The sequence below is a fragment of the Macrobrachium nipponense genome, chromosome 2 (assembly GCF_015104395.2).
Source record: "Macrobrachium nipponense isolate FS-2020 chromosome 2, ASM1510439v2, whole genome shotgun sequence".
In the NCBI taxonomy this organism is placed as follows: Eukaryota; Metazoa; Arthropoda; class Malacostraca; order Decapoda; family Palaemonidae; genus Macrobrachium; species Macrobrachium nipponense.
In genome coordinates this window covers 70,254,642-70,272,141 of record NC_087201.1, presented here as the reverse complement: position 1 = coordinate 70,272,141, position 17,500 = coordinate 70,254,642, and the positions used below count along the sequence as shown (strand labels likewise).

Sequence of the window (17,500 nt, the reverse complement as noted above, 5' to 3'; positions counted from 1 at the left end):
TAACAATGCAGTGTATGTATGATCAATTAACTAAAACTATTATTCACTACTAAAATAACGATGATATTTTGTATTGAAAATTAATGTTACGTATATTCCAAACATTATTACTACGTAGCATGAATAGTACTATAAAAATTTTGAAAGATAATCTGCTGTGAACGCTACCATAATTTGATTTTCATATACGTACGTACATTTTGTCAGCTGGCTGGCCTCGCATAGATAAAATTGATTTCACTGATATGGAATTACTCCACGAATAGCCTTTTTATTATGAAGATATGACGATAAATATATAAAAGTAAAAAAAACAAAAAAATGCTTTTATGTATTTCGTTTACGCTTCGTCGCCAATAACAAACAGCAATACTTACAATATCTATGACAAATAGCGTTTTGTATGACTTCATTGTTCAGAGAAGTTATATACGAATACTGCCAAAATAATAATGAAGTTCGAATTAATTTTAGCCTTAATGTTATTACTACTGTAAATTACAACTACCACTACTATTAAAAGAAAATTTCTAAAAGTTTATCAAACAAAAAATGTCGCTTTGAACGCAACCGTATACATAAACCATTTTCGTACTAAAGGTATATTGGCTTACCATTTTGTGGCTGGCCACTCCGACGATAAGTGAGTGCAATGATGTGGAATTATTCTTTGAATAGGCTATTTATTATGAAGATATGACTATAATATATATGGTAAGAATGGTTTTATTACCTTTATTGTCAGTTAATATCATAATGTGAATCTGTTTGTTTATGTTGGTAGTTATCGCACTGCAACTCCACTTAGCTACCAAATGAACGTCGTACATAAACCTTGAATAGGCTATTTATTTCGAAGATAGGACGATATATATTAGGTGAGAATGGTTTTATTACCTTTATTGTCAGTTTAATATAATTATATGAGTCTTTAAATGAAATGTTGGTAGTTAGCGGACCACGGCCGAGGGTTAGCCTACCGAAAAACATCGCATATGCCAACACAACAAACCCGTGATGCAGCGATTCATACCAGTGATGTAACATGAGAAGCGGTCCAAGAAAAAACCCGTGATTAACTGGATCCGTGAATACTGATCCGTGAATAAGCGATGCCCCACTGTATATATATATATATTTATATATATATATCGATAATATAATAAATATATATATTATAAAAAATTAAAATTTTTTATATTATTATTATAATTATTTTAATATAAAAATATATATTATATATATATAAAATTATATATATATATTATATATATATATATATATATATATTATATATATATATATATATATATAGATATAATTAATTTATATATATATAATATTATATATTATATATATATATATATATTATATATATATATATATATATAATATAATATGATATATATATATATAATTAATATATATGGGGCATCGCTTAATTGCGGATCAGCAATCATGGGTTTTTTCTTAGACCGCTTCTCATGCTATATCGCTGGTATGAATCACAGCATCGCGGGACAAACGTGCTGCGTATGCGATGTTTATTGGTAGGCTAAGCCTCGGTCGCGGTCCGATAATCACCAACATACACGAAACAACTCACATTATGATATTAACTGACAATAAAGGTAATAAAACTATTCTCACCTTTTATATTATTGGCATATCTTCAGAACAAATAGCCTATTCAAGATATATGTATGACGTTCATTGGTAGGCGAAACCTAGTTGCAGTGCAATAACCACCAACATACATGAACAGATTCACATTATGATATTAACTGACAATAAAGGTAATAAAACCATTCTCACCTTATATTATAGGCACATCTCTGAATTAAGTTCCATTCGGCAACTAAAAACAGTGATATTGGTAAAAAGACATCAGTTGATTATTATTTTAAGAATGTAAACAAAACCAGAATGCAAATGGTAGATCGCTATGTTTATATCATAGTACTATAATATGGTAATAATACATGCAATATGATGAGCCAGTAAAATAACACTTTTATTAAAATGATCATTATTCTCAATACACAACTATTATTCAACTTTTGCTAATGGATAGCTGTCAATGTTACAACCTAATCAGGCAACAGTCTCTCTCTCTCTCTATATATACATATACAGAGAAACAGTCGATTGCTGACGTCATCTGCCACAACTATCGAGCATTTATTGAGTTAGTGTTTAAGTTGTCACTGCTGATATTCAATGGTGGCTTCCACAGGTAAAAATAAAATACATTTTTACTCATTCTTCATGTAATGAAGATCTGAAGAAAGAATCTCTCTCTCTCTCTCTCTCTGCGACGAAGCGTAAACGAAATTCGTAAAACCATTTTTTACCTTCTATATAATCGTCATATCTTCATGATGAAAAGGCTATTCGTGGAATAATTTCATATCAGTGAAATCAACTTTTATCTATGCGAAGCCAGCCAGCTGACAAAATGTACGTACCTATATGAAAATCAAATTATAGTAGCATTCACAGCAAGATTATCTTTCAAAATTGTAATAGTACTAGTCATGGTAGCACAGGCGGTCCCCAGCTTACGATGGGGGTTCCGTTCTTGAGACGCGTCGTAAGCCGAAAATCGTTGTAAGCCGGAACATCGTCAAAAATCCTAAGAAAACCTTACTTTTAATGCTTTGTGTGCATTGAAAACTATGTAAACTGCATTCTTATGGCATTTTTCATATAAAAACCCTTCAAATATTGATTATTTCGCATTTTTGGTGTCATATTTCATCTCCCAGATGAGCGTTGTAGGCGTCGTTACCCTGGAACATGCGTCGTAACCCCGGAAATAACGTCTATTGACAAGCGTCGTAACCTCGGAACGTCCTAAGCCGACACCGTCGTAACCCAGGGACTGCCTGCAATAATGTTTGGAATATATGCGACATTAATTTTCAATACAAAATATCATTGTTATTCTGGTAGTAAATAATAGTTTAGAATGAATATTACTCTGCACTGTCAGAGGTTTGTGGCAGCGATTAAACAAACAAAATAACGGTTTCCTTTTAGGCTACGTGTTTAGGAAAAACATGAACAAAATCGACTTTGCAACTTCGTTTATTTTGATATTTTTAATGATACTGTACAATAACTATCATTTGTACTACTAACACGGATCTGTTGAGTCCAATGTTACCAATTTTGCATTTTCGCATTTTTTATTTTTTAATACTAGCTTTCATTTTCTTGAGGTAATTAGCAAGAAAATGTTCAATCTAGCATCTGGCAGGAAAACTTGCATTTGTTTTCAAATACATCTAGCATACATATTTTGACATCAAAACTTTGTATAATGTTAAGTTGAATATTTCTTTTATTCTATGTTTGATATATCATGTAAGAAAAAGAACAAAATCTTGCAAAACCATTTTCAGGAATTGAACAGAATGTCTCAAAATTATTAGGAATCATGTAATGTAATGTACAAGTACACTGTGTATGTTAGAAACATGTTTGAATAAAAAAAGAGAGCAATCGGTTGAAATTGTCTGGGTGGCATTGTTGTGTATGATGAGAATATTTAGCACTTTATGGAGCAAAATCTAGCAAGAAATTGCCATTCCCATTTGGCAACACTGGCCTGCCCACGTTTTATGTTGTTATTGAAGTTGTGTTTGCCGCGTTCTTTAAATTGTACCCATATAAACGAGTTAATTACGTGGCATCCAAAAGCCCCCATTGTTTTACTTTTATGATTGCACTGCAAAATCGTCACCATCTTTATCAACATAGAACGTTGGTGATTACCCATATGATTTACATAATTTTGATATTTCTCTTACCTCTCTCCCTTTCTTTCCTTATACAAGAAAAGAGGGCCAAGTGAGTACATAATAGCACATGCGTATGTAGGCTTCAAGCTGTAATCCATAGGCTAGTAGGCTACATATGTACAGTAGTATGTATACTACATATATTTTCAAGGATAATGTTGTAAAATAACTTTGAAACTGTCTTGAATTTAGTTTAAGGTGATAGTTGAAGACATATTTGGTGTTTGATCTAAAGAAGGCAGTGCTAAACATTGGAATAGTGGTCTTGGGTGGGTTAACTATTAAAGTAGGCAGTTTTTAGCAATTTTTTGGGGGGTACCAGGATAACATGGGTATTTACTTATCACGGGGGGTTCTGGGCCCTATCCCCCGCGATTATCAAAGCCCTACTGTGTGTGTGTGTGTAAGCCACTTGGGGCAGGGATAGAGAGGACTTCACTTCCGCTTGCCCTCCGAAGAGGCGGTCTACTGACAACGCCTTCCTGGAGTCCAGAGGGGTGGCTGGCTCTGGCAAACCGTTCTTGGATCGGATGATACTCATGACCCTCCAGAAAACAGACCTTTCGTCTGTGGGACCCTGATCTTCCAGGGAGCTCTGGAGGCCATCCTGGACAAAGGCCTTGTCCTCAAAGTCCTCTAGGGGCATTGTGGGACCCACTACCAGCAGGGGAAATGGGGGGGTGGGGCTGCTGGCTCCTACCGGAGCTCTCCACTGGGAACTGAAGCGACACCAGGGGGGAGGCTCCGACCGAGCCAGAGGGGCCGTCATGGGCCACCCTAAGGACGAGGGGCAGGCCCCACCAAAAAAGCGCGGAGAAGAAGCGCCCCACTCTGAACGCTGGTTAGGTGGGAGCAGAGGCTCAAGACAGAAGGGAGCCAGTCCGGACCATGTGGGGGCTGTTTGGGCCACAGGGACCGGAGCAGAATCTACCAGGACCGTGAGCGGCAACCACTCCTACTCTGACCTCTGCGATTGTGGCTATGATGGGATGAACTGGAATGGCGATCCAGGGAGGAGGAGAAAGAATGTCCTCGACTCCTCCCACAATGGCTGCTCCTCTTGGACCTACAGCTCCTCCTATACAAGGCCATACATGAAAACTCCGACGAAGACCTGTCTTCCACCGAGTGACCTTTCCTCTTATTCCTCCTGCGATGGCTCCTGGCCCGGGGTGAGCGGGTAGGGCAGTTGGGATGGTCCAGGTGGGAGAGAGAGGGGGGAGCCCCCTTCAGGGAGCCCGCACCACCCGAGAGGCCAGCGGACCCGGTTGGTGGAAAGGAAGGGCCACAGAATGAAAACACCTCCTCCCGCAGAGGGGGACCTGCCCGGGGTACGAGGGGTCCCTGACCACGGACCGGGAGGGACACATGAAGATTCTGTAGGCTCCCACCATCTACCCGGGGACCCCCTACCTCGGTGACGTGGCCAGGATGGCGGAGGATGAAAAGGATAGGCCTACGGGGACACCCATGAGCCCAAGCAGTGCGTTTTTCTCTGAAACGGGACACTGCTACTGGATGGAGATCCTTCGATGTGTGCAGTGCCATCACTAGGGCCTCCATCGAAGGGACGCCCCACAGACCACTACTCTTGCAGGAATGCGGCGTACCTGGACATCACAACCTGAGGAGGTAAAGAGAGAGACTCCTTGGGCCCCGCACTAGGTGAGAGCCTGGCAATGGACTCACCTAGGTCCCCTTGCTGGGAGGGGACGGGGGAAAATCCAGAGGCGAAGAAGGAGACTCTTGTAGGGGAGGCGGAGAGGGCGAAGGGCCTCCTGGACCACGGCTACCACCCCAACTATGAGGGGCCTCCGAAGCACACTTCTTGGAAGGGGATCTAGGCTTCTTCTTCGTCTTAGTAGAGGCTAGATCCCACTGATGCTCCAAACAAGGATGACCCCGACACTTATTACACAAAGTTTGGGGATGTTACCTTCACAGGCGACAGAAAAGCCCCACACTAAGTGTCAGGGCAATGCTGTTGCGAAGGCTCCATCACAAACACACATGTAAGGAAAACACACTAACACACATGGAAAGAGTCAAACAAAGGAAAATCGTACGACGAGCTGGAGCGTGTGAATGCAACAGCGACCAGGAAAGGACTGGAGACTGGGTCATAGGTCGCGCGGTCTTTGACCCCTGGGGCATTACCTGGCCTGGGAAGGGGAGAAATAACTAGTTTTTTCTGGTTGGTACCAGATTGACATCCAGGTTTCTCTTACGATAATAGTTTGGGGTAAGTGTACGGCGTCGCAACAACCGAAAATTGCACTCCGTAAAAAATGTGCATTTTTCAATCAATTACAGCTCATTAGCAAACACAATTATAACAAAGTTTTTGCTTCCACATGAAAGATAAAACATTTCTACACAATTTAGGTACAAAACAAACTCCCCAAACCTAATTGTTAATTTTTTATGATTTCCCAAAAATATCTACGATTTTTCTTAAAAATTGCATGTTCATCACATTTTTATTATTTCTAAGCCTCGTAAAGATGTTCTTATTGCTTTAGGAAATAATTCAATCACTTGCCGATATAATAACATAATAACCGGAAGCATATATCAGTTAGAGTTTGGAAGTACCAAATTTTACCAAAAAAACTTTACCGTGTGCGTGTTCTTTTCGGCCTGGGGGAAGAGTCGTGCACCTTACACGCTTATATTTTTGGTCTGTGCGCAAGAGGGTTAAGCACTATTAGTGACAATAACTTATCTATAATACGTGGAGTTTTTGGTATAATGAATTATGTATGTCAGTAATAAAGATGCCTATAGTATCAAGCTTAATGCAAATCATTAAACATCTAGTACTGTGGTGTATCAACAGAATCTCAGTCAATTTTTGTGCCATCAATTTGTAAATGAACCTATGACAACCTGTTTTCTTCCTGTCTGTATCTGCAGGCAACATGAGCAGTTCTGTAATGTACAGTGTTTAGTCTTTCAGTAGCCATCATTCATAGCAGTGCTAGTGTCGTTATGGCATCACCTAAGAAAGTTACTTTTCCGTGGTTACCTTAGTATTAGCATTTGAAAATAAAGTATGACTAATTTTTCTTATCATAAAGATGTATTTAGTCATGAAAATAAAATGAAAAATCAGTAATAAGTGACTATTGCTCAACAAATGTAAATCTTATTTCTTCCATTTAGATCAGCGTCCGAAAAACCATAGAAAATCGTAAGAAAATCACACTTTTATTCCTTTGAGTGTCTTGAAAACAACACATCTTTCATTTACACTGAATTTTTCATAAGATAATTCTCCAAATTTTTCACATTCTGCCGTTTTGGGTCCATATTTCTTCCATTTGGGTTGGCGTACTCCATTTTCTTTCATTCTTACATAATTCTTTTTATTTCTAAACTAAAATCTTGCTAATTCACTTTAGTATTTTCTTTAATGAATTTATATTATTGCTGTTTACATTAATATGATATTTGAAAATTAGTAAAATCATCATCCAAAAAACATACATCTCCGTAGAAGAGAGAGAGAGAGAGGAGAGAGAGAGAGAGAGAGAGACGAGAGAGAGAGAGAGAGAGATGAGAGAGAGAGAGAGAGATTATCGTAGTATTTGTAAAATACTTTCACATATGATTTTTGTAATTACACTTTATTATTTTATTATCTTATTATATTCATCATACGAAATATTGAAAATAAACATTAATAAAAACATAAAGTACGCTGTTACCATAAAAATCTCTTATCTCAGTAAGAGAGAGAGAGAAGAGAGAGGACGAGAGAGAGGAGGAGAGAGAGAGAGAGAGAGAGACAGAGAGACGAGAGAGAGAGAAGACGGAGAGAGAGAGAGACGACTGAGGAAGGAGAGAGAGATTGACGAGAGAGAGAGAGGAGAGAGCTGAAGTTCGAAAGAAAGAAAGGGAAGCGGGAAGACTGAGATTTCCTTCATTCTTACATAATTTTTAAAATTTATAAACTAAAATCTTACTAATTAACTGTAGTATTTTCTTTATTGAAGTGATTGCTCTTTGCATTAATATTAATATTTGAAAATTAGTAAATCATTATCATACAAAAAGCATACATCTATGTAAGAGAGAGAGAGAGAATTATTAGTTATTATGTGATATCATTTAATCTTTTTAAACTTACTAATACAGTATTGATCATTATTATTTTAAAAATTAGTAAATAATTTTTGTATCATAAAAATGTATTTAGACAAAAATAACATCAAAATACACTAATTAGTGATTATTTATCGTCGGAAAATCCAGCGAATAGGCGAATTCACCACAAATAATGGGTAGATATGGTCCAGAGAAAAATCCGTGAATCAGTGAGTCCGCGACTCCGGACAACGCGAATACGGGGGGCCCACTGTATGTATATATGTATATGTATATGTATATATATATATATAATATATATATATATATATATAGACTATATATATATATTATATATATATATATATATATATAAAATATCCTTTTGTCACTCTTTTGTTCAGCTATTCTAGATTCTTTCTCTCTTCCCTCTACAGCTCAAACCCTCTCACCTAGTATTTTTCTTTGGGAATTTCTTCGTCTTTTCTCTTTATTACCCCTCTTCATTTTCCCTCATATTTCTTTTTTACTCTTCTCCCCTCCCTCCCTTTCCTGTTTTCTTTCCTTTTCCCATTCTTTTTGTAATCCTTTCCCCTCTATTAAAGTGTGCCTACAAGTTTCTACCAAATTTTCCCAAATATGCAAGTCACTTTATTCATGGAGGTAACTCCAGTGATGTGTACAATTGTTAAACTTAAATTGGTTTGTTTGTTACTTATACTTTTCAATTTAGTGTTTTAGGGATGAATTTTTTTTTATAGATTCTTTGGTGACCCTAATATATCACTATCATGCTATGTTTTGATAGGAACACAGTTTCAAGATTAGGATCCATCATAGAAACAAATAGTCCACTACTGGGATATAGCTATTTATTCTATTTTTGATGACAAAAGATAAGGAGACAGATCATAATGTTAACAGTTACTAGCAACATACCTGCTGGGTCACTGTGGGTAAGCACCTGCACATCATGTTGTTGAGCAAAGGAATTCAGTTCTGGTGGTACCATGCAACACGATGAAAGACTGACTTGGACTGTTGAAGGTTTCACCTAAAGTGAAAAATTGGAAATGAAAATACCTTTGAGACCATGGAACAATTAACTACTATAATGTATTAATACTCAGTTTAATCACAACATCTATGAATTATCAGAGGGCTGGTCCATAGGGTTTGTTCTCAATTTACTATATTAGATGCTGTCAAATGTACTACAAATCCTTAAGGGGGCCAGCTGGAACCCTTATATATGGTGGTATAGGGCAAAAAATGCTAAGTCATGAAAAAATTCATGGAGCTTCATACGGCAATTGAGAATACGTTTAAGAAATATTTCGTCAAAATTCCTCTTACTTTCGTAGTTACAGGGTAATTAGTTAATGTAACTCAATAAGCCTAAAACATTGATCTGTACAAGAAGATGCAATATTTCTTCTATTATCGTAAATTTTGATAATTATTGTCAAAGAAATTGGGAGAAATGGCATCTGTAGACATTCTCCGAGTCAAGACAGAGAGACTTCAGTCAGCTAACCAACCACTCCAACCATCAGTGCTAGCACAAACTTCAAGTAAGTCCTACAACGTTCGATCTTTCACCTCTGACATTCGCTTGCTATTACATATGTTTATGTATGTTTCGGCAAGAATTTCATCATGCCAATGAGGAAAAAACAAGGAAAACATCTCGCTAACATACAGACGAAGAAAAATCGCTCAAGTATTATTACAGAATATCATAATATACGCGTAGTTAGTAAAGAGAGAGGGGAGGGTTGCCTAGTAACGCCCCCTTCTTGCCTGACAGCACACGTCACACTGTGCCCAAGGCTACGATCTTTGAGCAAAGAGATCTTCATTTATGATAAATAACATAGTTTTGGTTTTTAATACCCAAAATGGAATATGAAATTCATAATAGTAATCATGATTTATTAAATTGTCTTTGTAAAATGAGAGTAGACCTTCGAGTTTCACCTCTGACATTCTCTTGCATCTAAGTTTGTTTATCTTTGTTTCGGCAAAAATTTCATCATGCCAAAGAGGAAAATAAAAGGAAAACATCTCGCTAACATACAAAAGAAGAAAATCGCTGTAATAAGCCGAGTTAGTGAAGGGGTGAAGAGAGAGAGGAGAGAGAGAATGAAGAGAGGAGAAGAGCGAAGGTATGAGAGCGAGAGAGATGAAGAGAGGAGAGAGAGAAGGGGAGGAGGAGAGAGAGACGAGAGAGAGAGAGAGAGAAGAGAGAGGAGAAGGTGGAGGAGAGAGAGAAGAGGAGAGTTACATAGGAAGGAGTGCCCCATCTTGCCTCAATCAGTGCCCAGGCTACGATATATGAGCAAAGGGATCATCATTTATGATTAAATTATGATAAATAAAATAGTTTTGGTTTATTTAATACACATAAAAAAAATATACATTCATAATAATCATTATTTAACATTGTCTTTATAGAAATACGAAGGAAAACTTTGAAAGCCCGTATCTCAAAACTATACTTATTGACCTTCAAAATCTATCTCCTCACTTAGTTTTAAAGCTATACCATTGGAATTTGGTATATAACTCAGAAAGACATTATAGGACAATCAAATGGAGCCCTTTTTTCCGATTTTTGTTTCGTCTTTCTTTTATACATTTTTTTCTCCTGATTTATAGGGTTTATTTTTTTACCATATTGAAAAATCCATATCTAGCAAAAAAATGACTTTTAGAAAAAAAACTCTCTATTTGATTGGAGGTCTACATCAGGTCTATATATGGTAGTAATCCCAGGTCTTAATATTAAATATCAAGGGAGGAGATAGAATTTGAAAAATGGTTATTTTTGGGATAATTTGCCTTGGCGTCACAAAACCGAAGGTCAGAGGCGAAAATCATATGCAGTTTGGAAATGTCCCAAGTCACCTTATTAAGTGGTATGAATGTCAAAGTCCTGTCGTTAAAAAACGGCATTAGCCGGCCGGCCCCCTTAAAAATACGTGTTTGGATAAACTTAAGCTCTTGAAGAATCAAATAGAATTTCATTCAAAGATTTTTTCCCATGCTTGATACTTGTATGCCATAAAATTTTCAATTTGCAGTGGTCAGAAGGCAACCAATCTTTTGTGAACTGAAGAACTGTACAGTAACAATCACTAAATTATTTGAATCTTGCCAATATGACAAATTATTACAGTAATTTGCATTTTTTCTAAGATACAAACCTAAGATCTTTACATATGGGATTTACTTATGGTGCAAGCTGGAGCCTGCCATTTAACTTAAAACAAGGTGGATATTGGTAGTTAGCTACTGATGAAAGGGGAGGAACCCCCTTCATCCAGTTAGTACGCATTCACTTTAACTTGTGGCCCTGGAAGTAGAATGAGGGGGTCACTAGGGCTCTATGCACCATGGGGTTTGTTTGGTTCAATATAAGGACATGAGAGTGGGCTAACAACAAAATTACTATAACAGCTAAATGTATCTACAAGTGGTGGTGATGGCCAACAACCAAATTTTTGTTTATTACTGGAAAACCACTCATGGAAAACTATTTCTGCCCAGAATGTGAAGCCAGTGCCAATAATTGTGCAATCCTTAAAAATATAATTTACTTTAAAAAATTGTGATTTCTTCCTTCACAAAATACAAACCATTGGTCGTTTACATTAATAAGACTTCTATTTGGAGGGGGGATTCTGATATAGGTCACAGGAGCTGAGTGGAGCTTGCTCACCTTGATTCGTACCCTGGTCATAGGGGCTAGAGAATGAATCGTACCTCTAATGAATTGATCAGAGTACATGAACTGCTAGATCAGTCATCGGACTTCTGGGCTTTCCTTCTGAGAGGATGAACAAGCTTGGATGAATGTGACAGGCAATGAATTTAAGGCAAAATGCAAGTAGTAGTGGGTTTGCTTTATTGTCTGGGATCCACTTTTCCTCCCCTTGAAAAAGGAAAGCGTTGCTTCTATTGTCTCACTTTTGCTCCCCTTGAAAAAGGAAAGTGATTGCTTCTGTTGTCTATGACGAAAGAATGGGTACTCTGTTGTCACTTACCTGCATTGTAGCAAGTTCCAGCATGTTACGACCATCCAGATCTCTGCCCGAGGGACGAGAAGAAGGATGGAGGATGGAGAAGAAAAGGGCCAGTCACCCCACATTCATACTCTCATCCACAACCATATGTCTAAGGCAACGAGATGCTATCCTATCCTATTAGAGGAGCTGGGTAAGCTACATAACTTGTTGAGCAGCCACCAAGAAAACATATCCAAGGACTTGTATGAAACATCCAGGAGGTAGAACACAGTGAAGGTGGTCTGTCCCAACCACAACCCTGCCTTAAGTACCTGGTGTACTGACAGAATCTTCCAGAATATGAGGGTAGCGGCAATGTTCCTGACTTTGTGGGCCCTTTGTCTAAGGGTATTGGTGCTGTCCACTGCAACAATAGAATATGTCCTTCGAATAGTCTCGTGAAGCCAGAAGGAAATGATGTTCCTGGACACTTCTTTCTTGGACAAGCCAGTGCTAATGAAGAGTCGTCGACACTCAGGCCAGGTGTCAAGTCCTCTTCAGGTAGCGCTGCAGCAATCTAACAGGGCAAAGCAGCATCTCGTCCGCATCATTATCTACGAAGTCCTCTGGGAGGGGACTATAAAGGACTCAAACCTGGCATCAGGGACCGATGAGTTTTGAGTCTTCGCTATGGAGTCCAGAATGAAATAGTGTTTTACATCAAAAGAATGCCCAAGGAGTTTACATACTCTCTTTGCCAATGCCAGGAAAAGCAGGAAGATGGTTTTGAGTGTCATATCCCTCTCTGATGAGACCCGTAAAGGCTGGCTAAGTGCACGGGTCAGACTCCTTAGTAAAAGAGTCCTGTCCCACGAAGAGGGCCTGAGATCTCTGGGTGGACAGGACCTCTCTGAACTTCTCAACAAGAGGGATATCTCCAGAGGTGGGGAGATATGTACTCCTTTCAGCTGTAGGAATAAGCTGAGGGCAGCCCGGTAGCCCTTTACTGCTTAAATGAGAAATTTCTCCTGGCAAAGGAAGACGAGGTAGCCCACGACCTGCTGAAGAGTGGCTACGACCAGAGAGATATCCCTTCTGTGACACCAACCATAGAAGACGGCCCACTTCCCCTGGTATATGGTTGCAGAGGAATACCCCAGGTATTTGGATATCTCTGTTGCAGTGCAGCGTGAAAAGCTTTACGCTTGCAAGAGACGGTGGATAACCTCCAAATGTAGAGCTATGGACTACACAGCTTGATGGTACCGCTAAACGTGTGGTTGTCACAGAAGGTAGTACTACTGGGGTAGCTCTCTTGGTGCCGCGGAAATGAGAGCCAGCAGGTCGGGATACCTGGGAACCACCAAAATCATCCTGAGATTTGGGGTGGTCAGAACCCTGCTGATTGATCACCTTGTAAATCAGACAGAACGGAGGTAATGTGTAGATATCAAGGTTGTCTCACGGGTGCTGGAATGCATCCTGTGCAGCTGCCCATGGGTCCGGTAAGACTAAATAGAATACCTGAAGTTTTCTGTTGTTGTGGGTGGCAAACAAGTATATTACTGATCAGCCCCACAGGTCGAAAAACCTCTCGCCTACATCCTTGTGTAGGGACCACTCTGTCCCTATTACCTAATTCTGGTGACTGAGTTTGTCTGCCACTACATTCCTCCTGCCCTGAATATATCTGGCCGACAACTCCAATGAGTGAGCCACCGCCCACTCATGCACCTGCATTGTCAACTGATGGAGCTGAGAAGAAATGAGGTCCCCTTCCTTGTTGACATATGCCACTGCCATGGTGTTGTCACTGATCGGCACCATGGAGTGCCCCATCACTCTGTCCTGAAATTCTTGAAGAGCCAAGAAGGCCACCTTGAGTTCCGGGACATTGATGCGGAGGAGTTTGTTGTGTCGGTCTCACACCCCTATGGTCAGCAACTCCTCCAAGTATGTGCCCCAACCCTCAGTCGATGCATCCAAATACAGAAGCACGTCAAAAGGGAAAGTACTCCTATCAAGAGGTTCTTGTTGTCTAGCCACCAGTGCATGTCAATCCTCACCTCCTCCAAGAGAGGAATGAGGAAGGATTGAGGATCCTGAGACCGAAATGAGTGCTTCCTCATTCTCCATTGAAGAGAATGCAGATGGAAAAGTCCATGAGGGACCAGCTTCTCCAAAGATGACAGGTGACCACTAACAACTGCGCTACCTTCCTAAACCAGCTGATGCGAGAATCTGTGGGGAAGACTTGCTGCTACCATATCAATCAGCATCCTCAGGTACTTTATTCTCTGCTTGGGGATAAGCTTATCACAGTCCTGAGGGTGTGGCAAAATTCGAGAAATCAATCCCTGTCCTGAAGAACTAGGACTAACCAATCGTTGAGATACCTCAACAGAAATATCATCTGCGAGTGGGCCCATGCCGAGATGAGGCTGAACACTTGTGAACACCCGAGGAGCATTTGAGAATTCGAAACAGAGTGCCCAAAACTGAAATACCGTTTCCTGAGGATATAGCGAAGGTACTTCTGAGAGGACTGACGATGGGTATTTGGAAATATGCATCCTTCAGATCCACCAACAGCATGAAGTCATTCTCCCTCACGGAGGCCAGTACTCTCCATTGTGAATGAAGTCTGGTGAACGAATTGGTTCAGGGGAGAAAGGTCTATGAATGGTCTCCAACCTCCCAAGGCTTTCTCCATGAGAAAGATACAGCTGTAAAAGCCCAGAGACTGGTCTGAGATGACTTCTATTGCATTTTTGGTTAGTATGGCTTGCTCTTCTTTCTTGAGTACCATGTCCTTCAATGAACAGGGTACATATGTTTGGAGATGGACTGGAAGATTGGTGGGAGGAGGCCAAGACTTAAAGGGAAGTAGATGCTCCTCCTGAAGGATATCCATTACCCAGATCTTGGTTTAGTATCATTGCCAAGTTGTCCAATGGCATGACAGGAAGGCCCACACTGACAGCAGCAGCTGGAAGGGAACGTCACCCATAGCGTTTCCATTTCTTCTTCTCTTTGCTAACTTTTACTTGCCTTCCCTGAGGAGGGCTGAAATGGACAATTCTGAGCAGAAGAGAAAGAATGCTGGGTTTTCCTCAAGTACCCTTCGAAGTTTGAGTTTTTTTAGGGCCTCAGGAAGTGCTAGCCTGACCCGAAGGTCGGGTCGCAGTGACACGCAAAGGTCCCAAAGACCTAGTCACTGCCTGGTGGACAAGGTGGTCATCATCTTTGACTCTTCGCTTGTCTACAACTGCATCCACCATCGCTCTAGGAAAGAAAGAGGAACCCAGCAGAAGTCCATTCCTTAGAGTCACGGCGGATTTGGGCCCCAAGGTCCAGGTAAGGTCAAGACAGTGTCTCTCCTCTTAAGGACCAGGTTCGTCCACAGGTTTGCCATCTGGTGGAATAGATAAGAAATTGCCTTAGCTCCAAATTGGAAGAGTCTCACAAGTGCAGAATTCTCTCCAGGGAACATCACCCCTGAGGAGGCTGCTATCTTGGACACTGTAAAGGGCCATAAATCTAGCCAGGAAACTGCCTGGAAGGCTGACAGAGCGGTAGCCTCCAGGGTCACTGCTTCCTGTTGTGAGAGGGAACCTGCCTCCGCAGTCAGTTGCTGCAGCGAGAGACCAGGGTCTAGGTGAACTAGACCTGGGCCAACTTGCTTAGCCGAGGCAAATGAAGGGGAAGCAACTTGTTTGAATGGTTTGACCAGAGGGAGTTCTCTTGTCCTGAGACAAGTTTATCCACCTGATCAAGAACTATGTCAGCAAGAGAAGACCATGGCAGTCCCACCAAAGCCTTGGGTTTCTTCTTCCGACCCCACAAAGACTCCAGTTGAGAGGGATGGTCTGCTGATGAAGCTGTAGGTCCTTCCCCTAGATCATTGTGCTGACAGATCAAGTGCTATAATCTCTGCAAACGTCCTCTGTATCTCAGGGGTGTACATATCTCAAGGCAAAGGACCCGTGAGTCCTTCAGTGGTGCAGTCTTCCTGATCTACTCTCCCCTCATGGGGGGGAGGGAGAACCTCAGCAGACCCCTGAGGTCCTTCCCTCATTGCTCCAGCACGTCCAGCTTGGTCCAAGAACCTAGTAAGGAACAAGCCTGAGAAGCAGGGCTCCTCTGCGAATCTTCACTGGAGTCATCCTTGTTTGAATCACGGCTCCTGATAAAGCACCAGGAGGTTGAGGGAAAAGGTGAGGGAGGCCTGGCACTCTCACCTGTCCTATCTGCTAAGCGGTCAGGAGAGGTAAGTTTGGACGCAATCACCAACCTGCAGTGATGATTGTGATACGGGTCTGGGAGAGTGCCTCCGCCTTGGAGAAGAGCTATCAAGGTTAGAGCAAAGCGGTTCTCACATGGCAGACCAGGTACTTGGCTCAGCATTGCTAAGTTAGCGGCCCTGGCTTGAGCTGAGCCCTCGACTCTGCCGAGTCGCCCTTCTCACGTGCATGCAATGGGGGAATGGGAGGAGTGGAGTGAAAAGCCTGCCAATGAGAGCATTCGTTCTTCTCACAACGTGCCTCAGACTCCTTCAGGCCGAAGCCCCTGTAGAAGTCTGCACAGGGGACCTCCTCTTCGCCTCTCCAGGTGCTCACTGAAACACCAAGGCACTGGTTCGAGCCTCTGGCCGAGTACCTGTAGAGGTACTGGCAGGGAGAATCAAGGCACTCACACCTGAGTGCCTCTTCTTGTTCCAGTACACTTTCCTGGAACTCTTCATCTACTTTGTTACCATCTTCAGGATGGCAGTGAAGTCCTTCATCAAGGGCAGGGGCCACCTGAAGAACCGAAGCAGGAGCAACCATCAGGGTGGGGAGAAGCTCCATCACCACAGGAGCAGAGGGGAAGGAGCCCTGTGGAGCAGAAGATATAGTAATGACAGTTGGGCGTTACAAAAGCCAGGAGGAGGAACCGTCACAACCTGAGGTGCCAGAAGGTGAACCATAGTGCCTGTTACCGTGGATGGATTTGGCTGTTGGGAGTCTCCACTGTGTGAGTCATCACACAGGTGGGAAAGCAAGACCTGTACAGAAGGAGTCCCCACTAGGCCTAAAGAATGCTACACTGCTGCCAGGTTACTCCTTATCATACCCGAAGAAGGGACAGTTGAGTTAGTGAGGGGGCTTCTTGTAGCTCCCAAAGGAGCTAAAATCCCTCAGAGCGACCCGAGGCCCCTGCACCGAGGTCGCCATGAACCCCTGCCTCCAATTCATCCTCTTCGTTTAATGAACCGGATGAAGAGGAGGCTTCTTCTGTAGAGGATGGAGCAAGATGGGGAAGCTTACCAGGAGACAGAAATAAGGACGAAGGATTATGCACCGAAGGAGTCGTTGGGGGCTTGTAACCCTCAGACAGTGCCTTAGTGCCCTTTCTTCGATAAGGTTTCCTCCCTGCAAACTTCACCCACTGCACAGGAGTCCAACCACAACACTCATCACATATTAATTTGGGGTTGCAATCCTACCCTCTGCAAGATGTGTAGAGAGCAAGAGGATCAACCTCAACACTAAAGCGCCAATTATTACACTTTTTCTCTCCCATCCCCGGGAAAACGTGCTTGGGAGGGGTGGG

General features: G+C 41.3%; 1 protein-coding gene across 1 annotated transcript in view; it reads right to left on the bottom strand.

Moving 5' to 3' along the window:
• Positions 1–17,500, bottom strand: part of LOC135220657 (glutamate--cysteine ligase regulatory subunit-like) — a 39,735-nt gene that overhangs the window by 7,330 nt on the left and 14,905 nt on the right. The window contains exon 4 of the mRNA XM_064258009.1: positions 8,835–8,949. Within this exon, the coding sequence (XP_064114079.1) occupies positions 8,835–8,949 (115 nt within the window). The remainder of the gene's footprint in view (positions 1–8,834; positions 8,950–17,500) is intronic.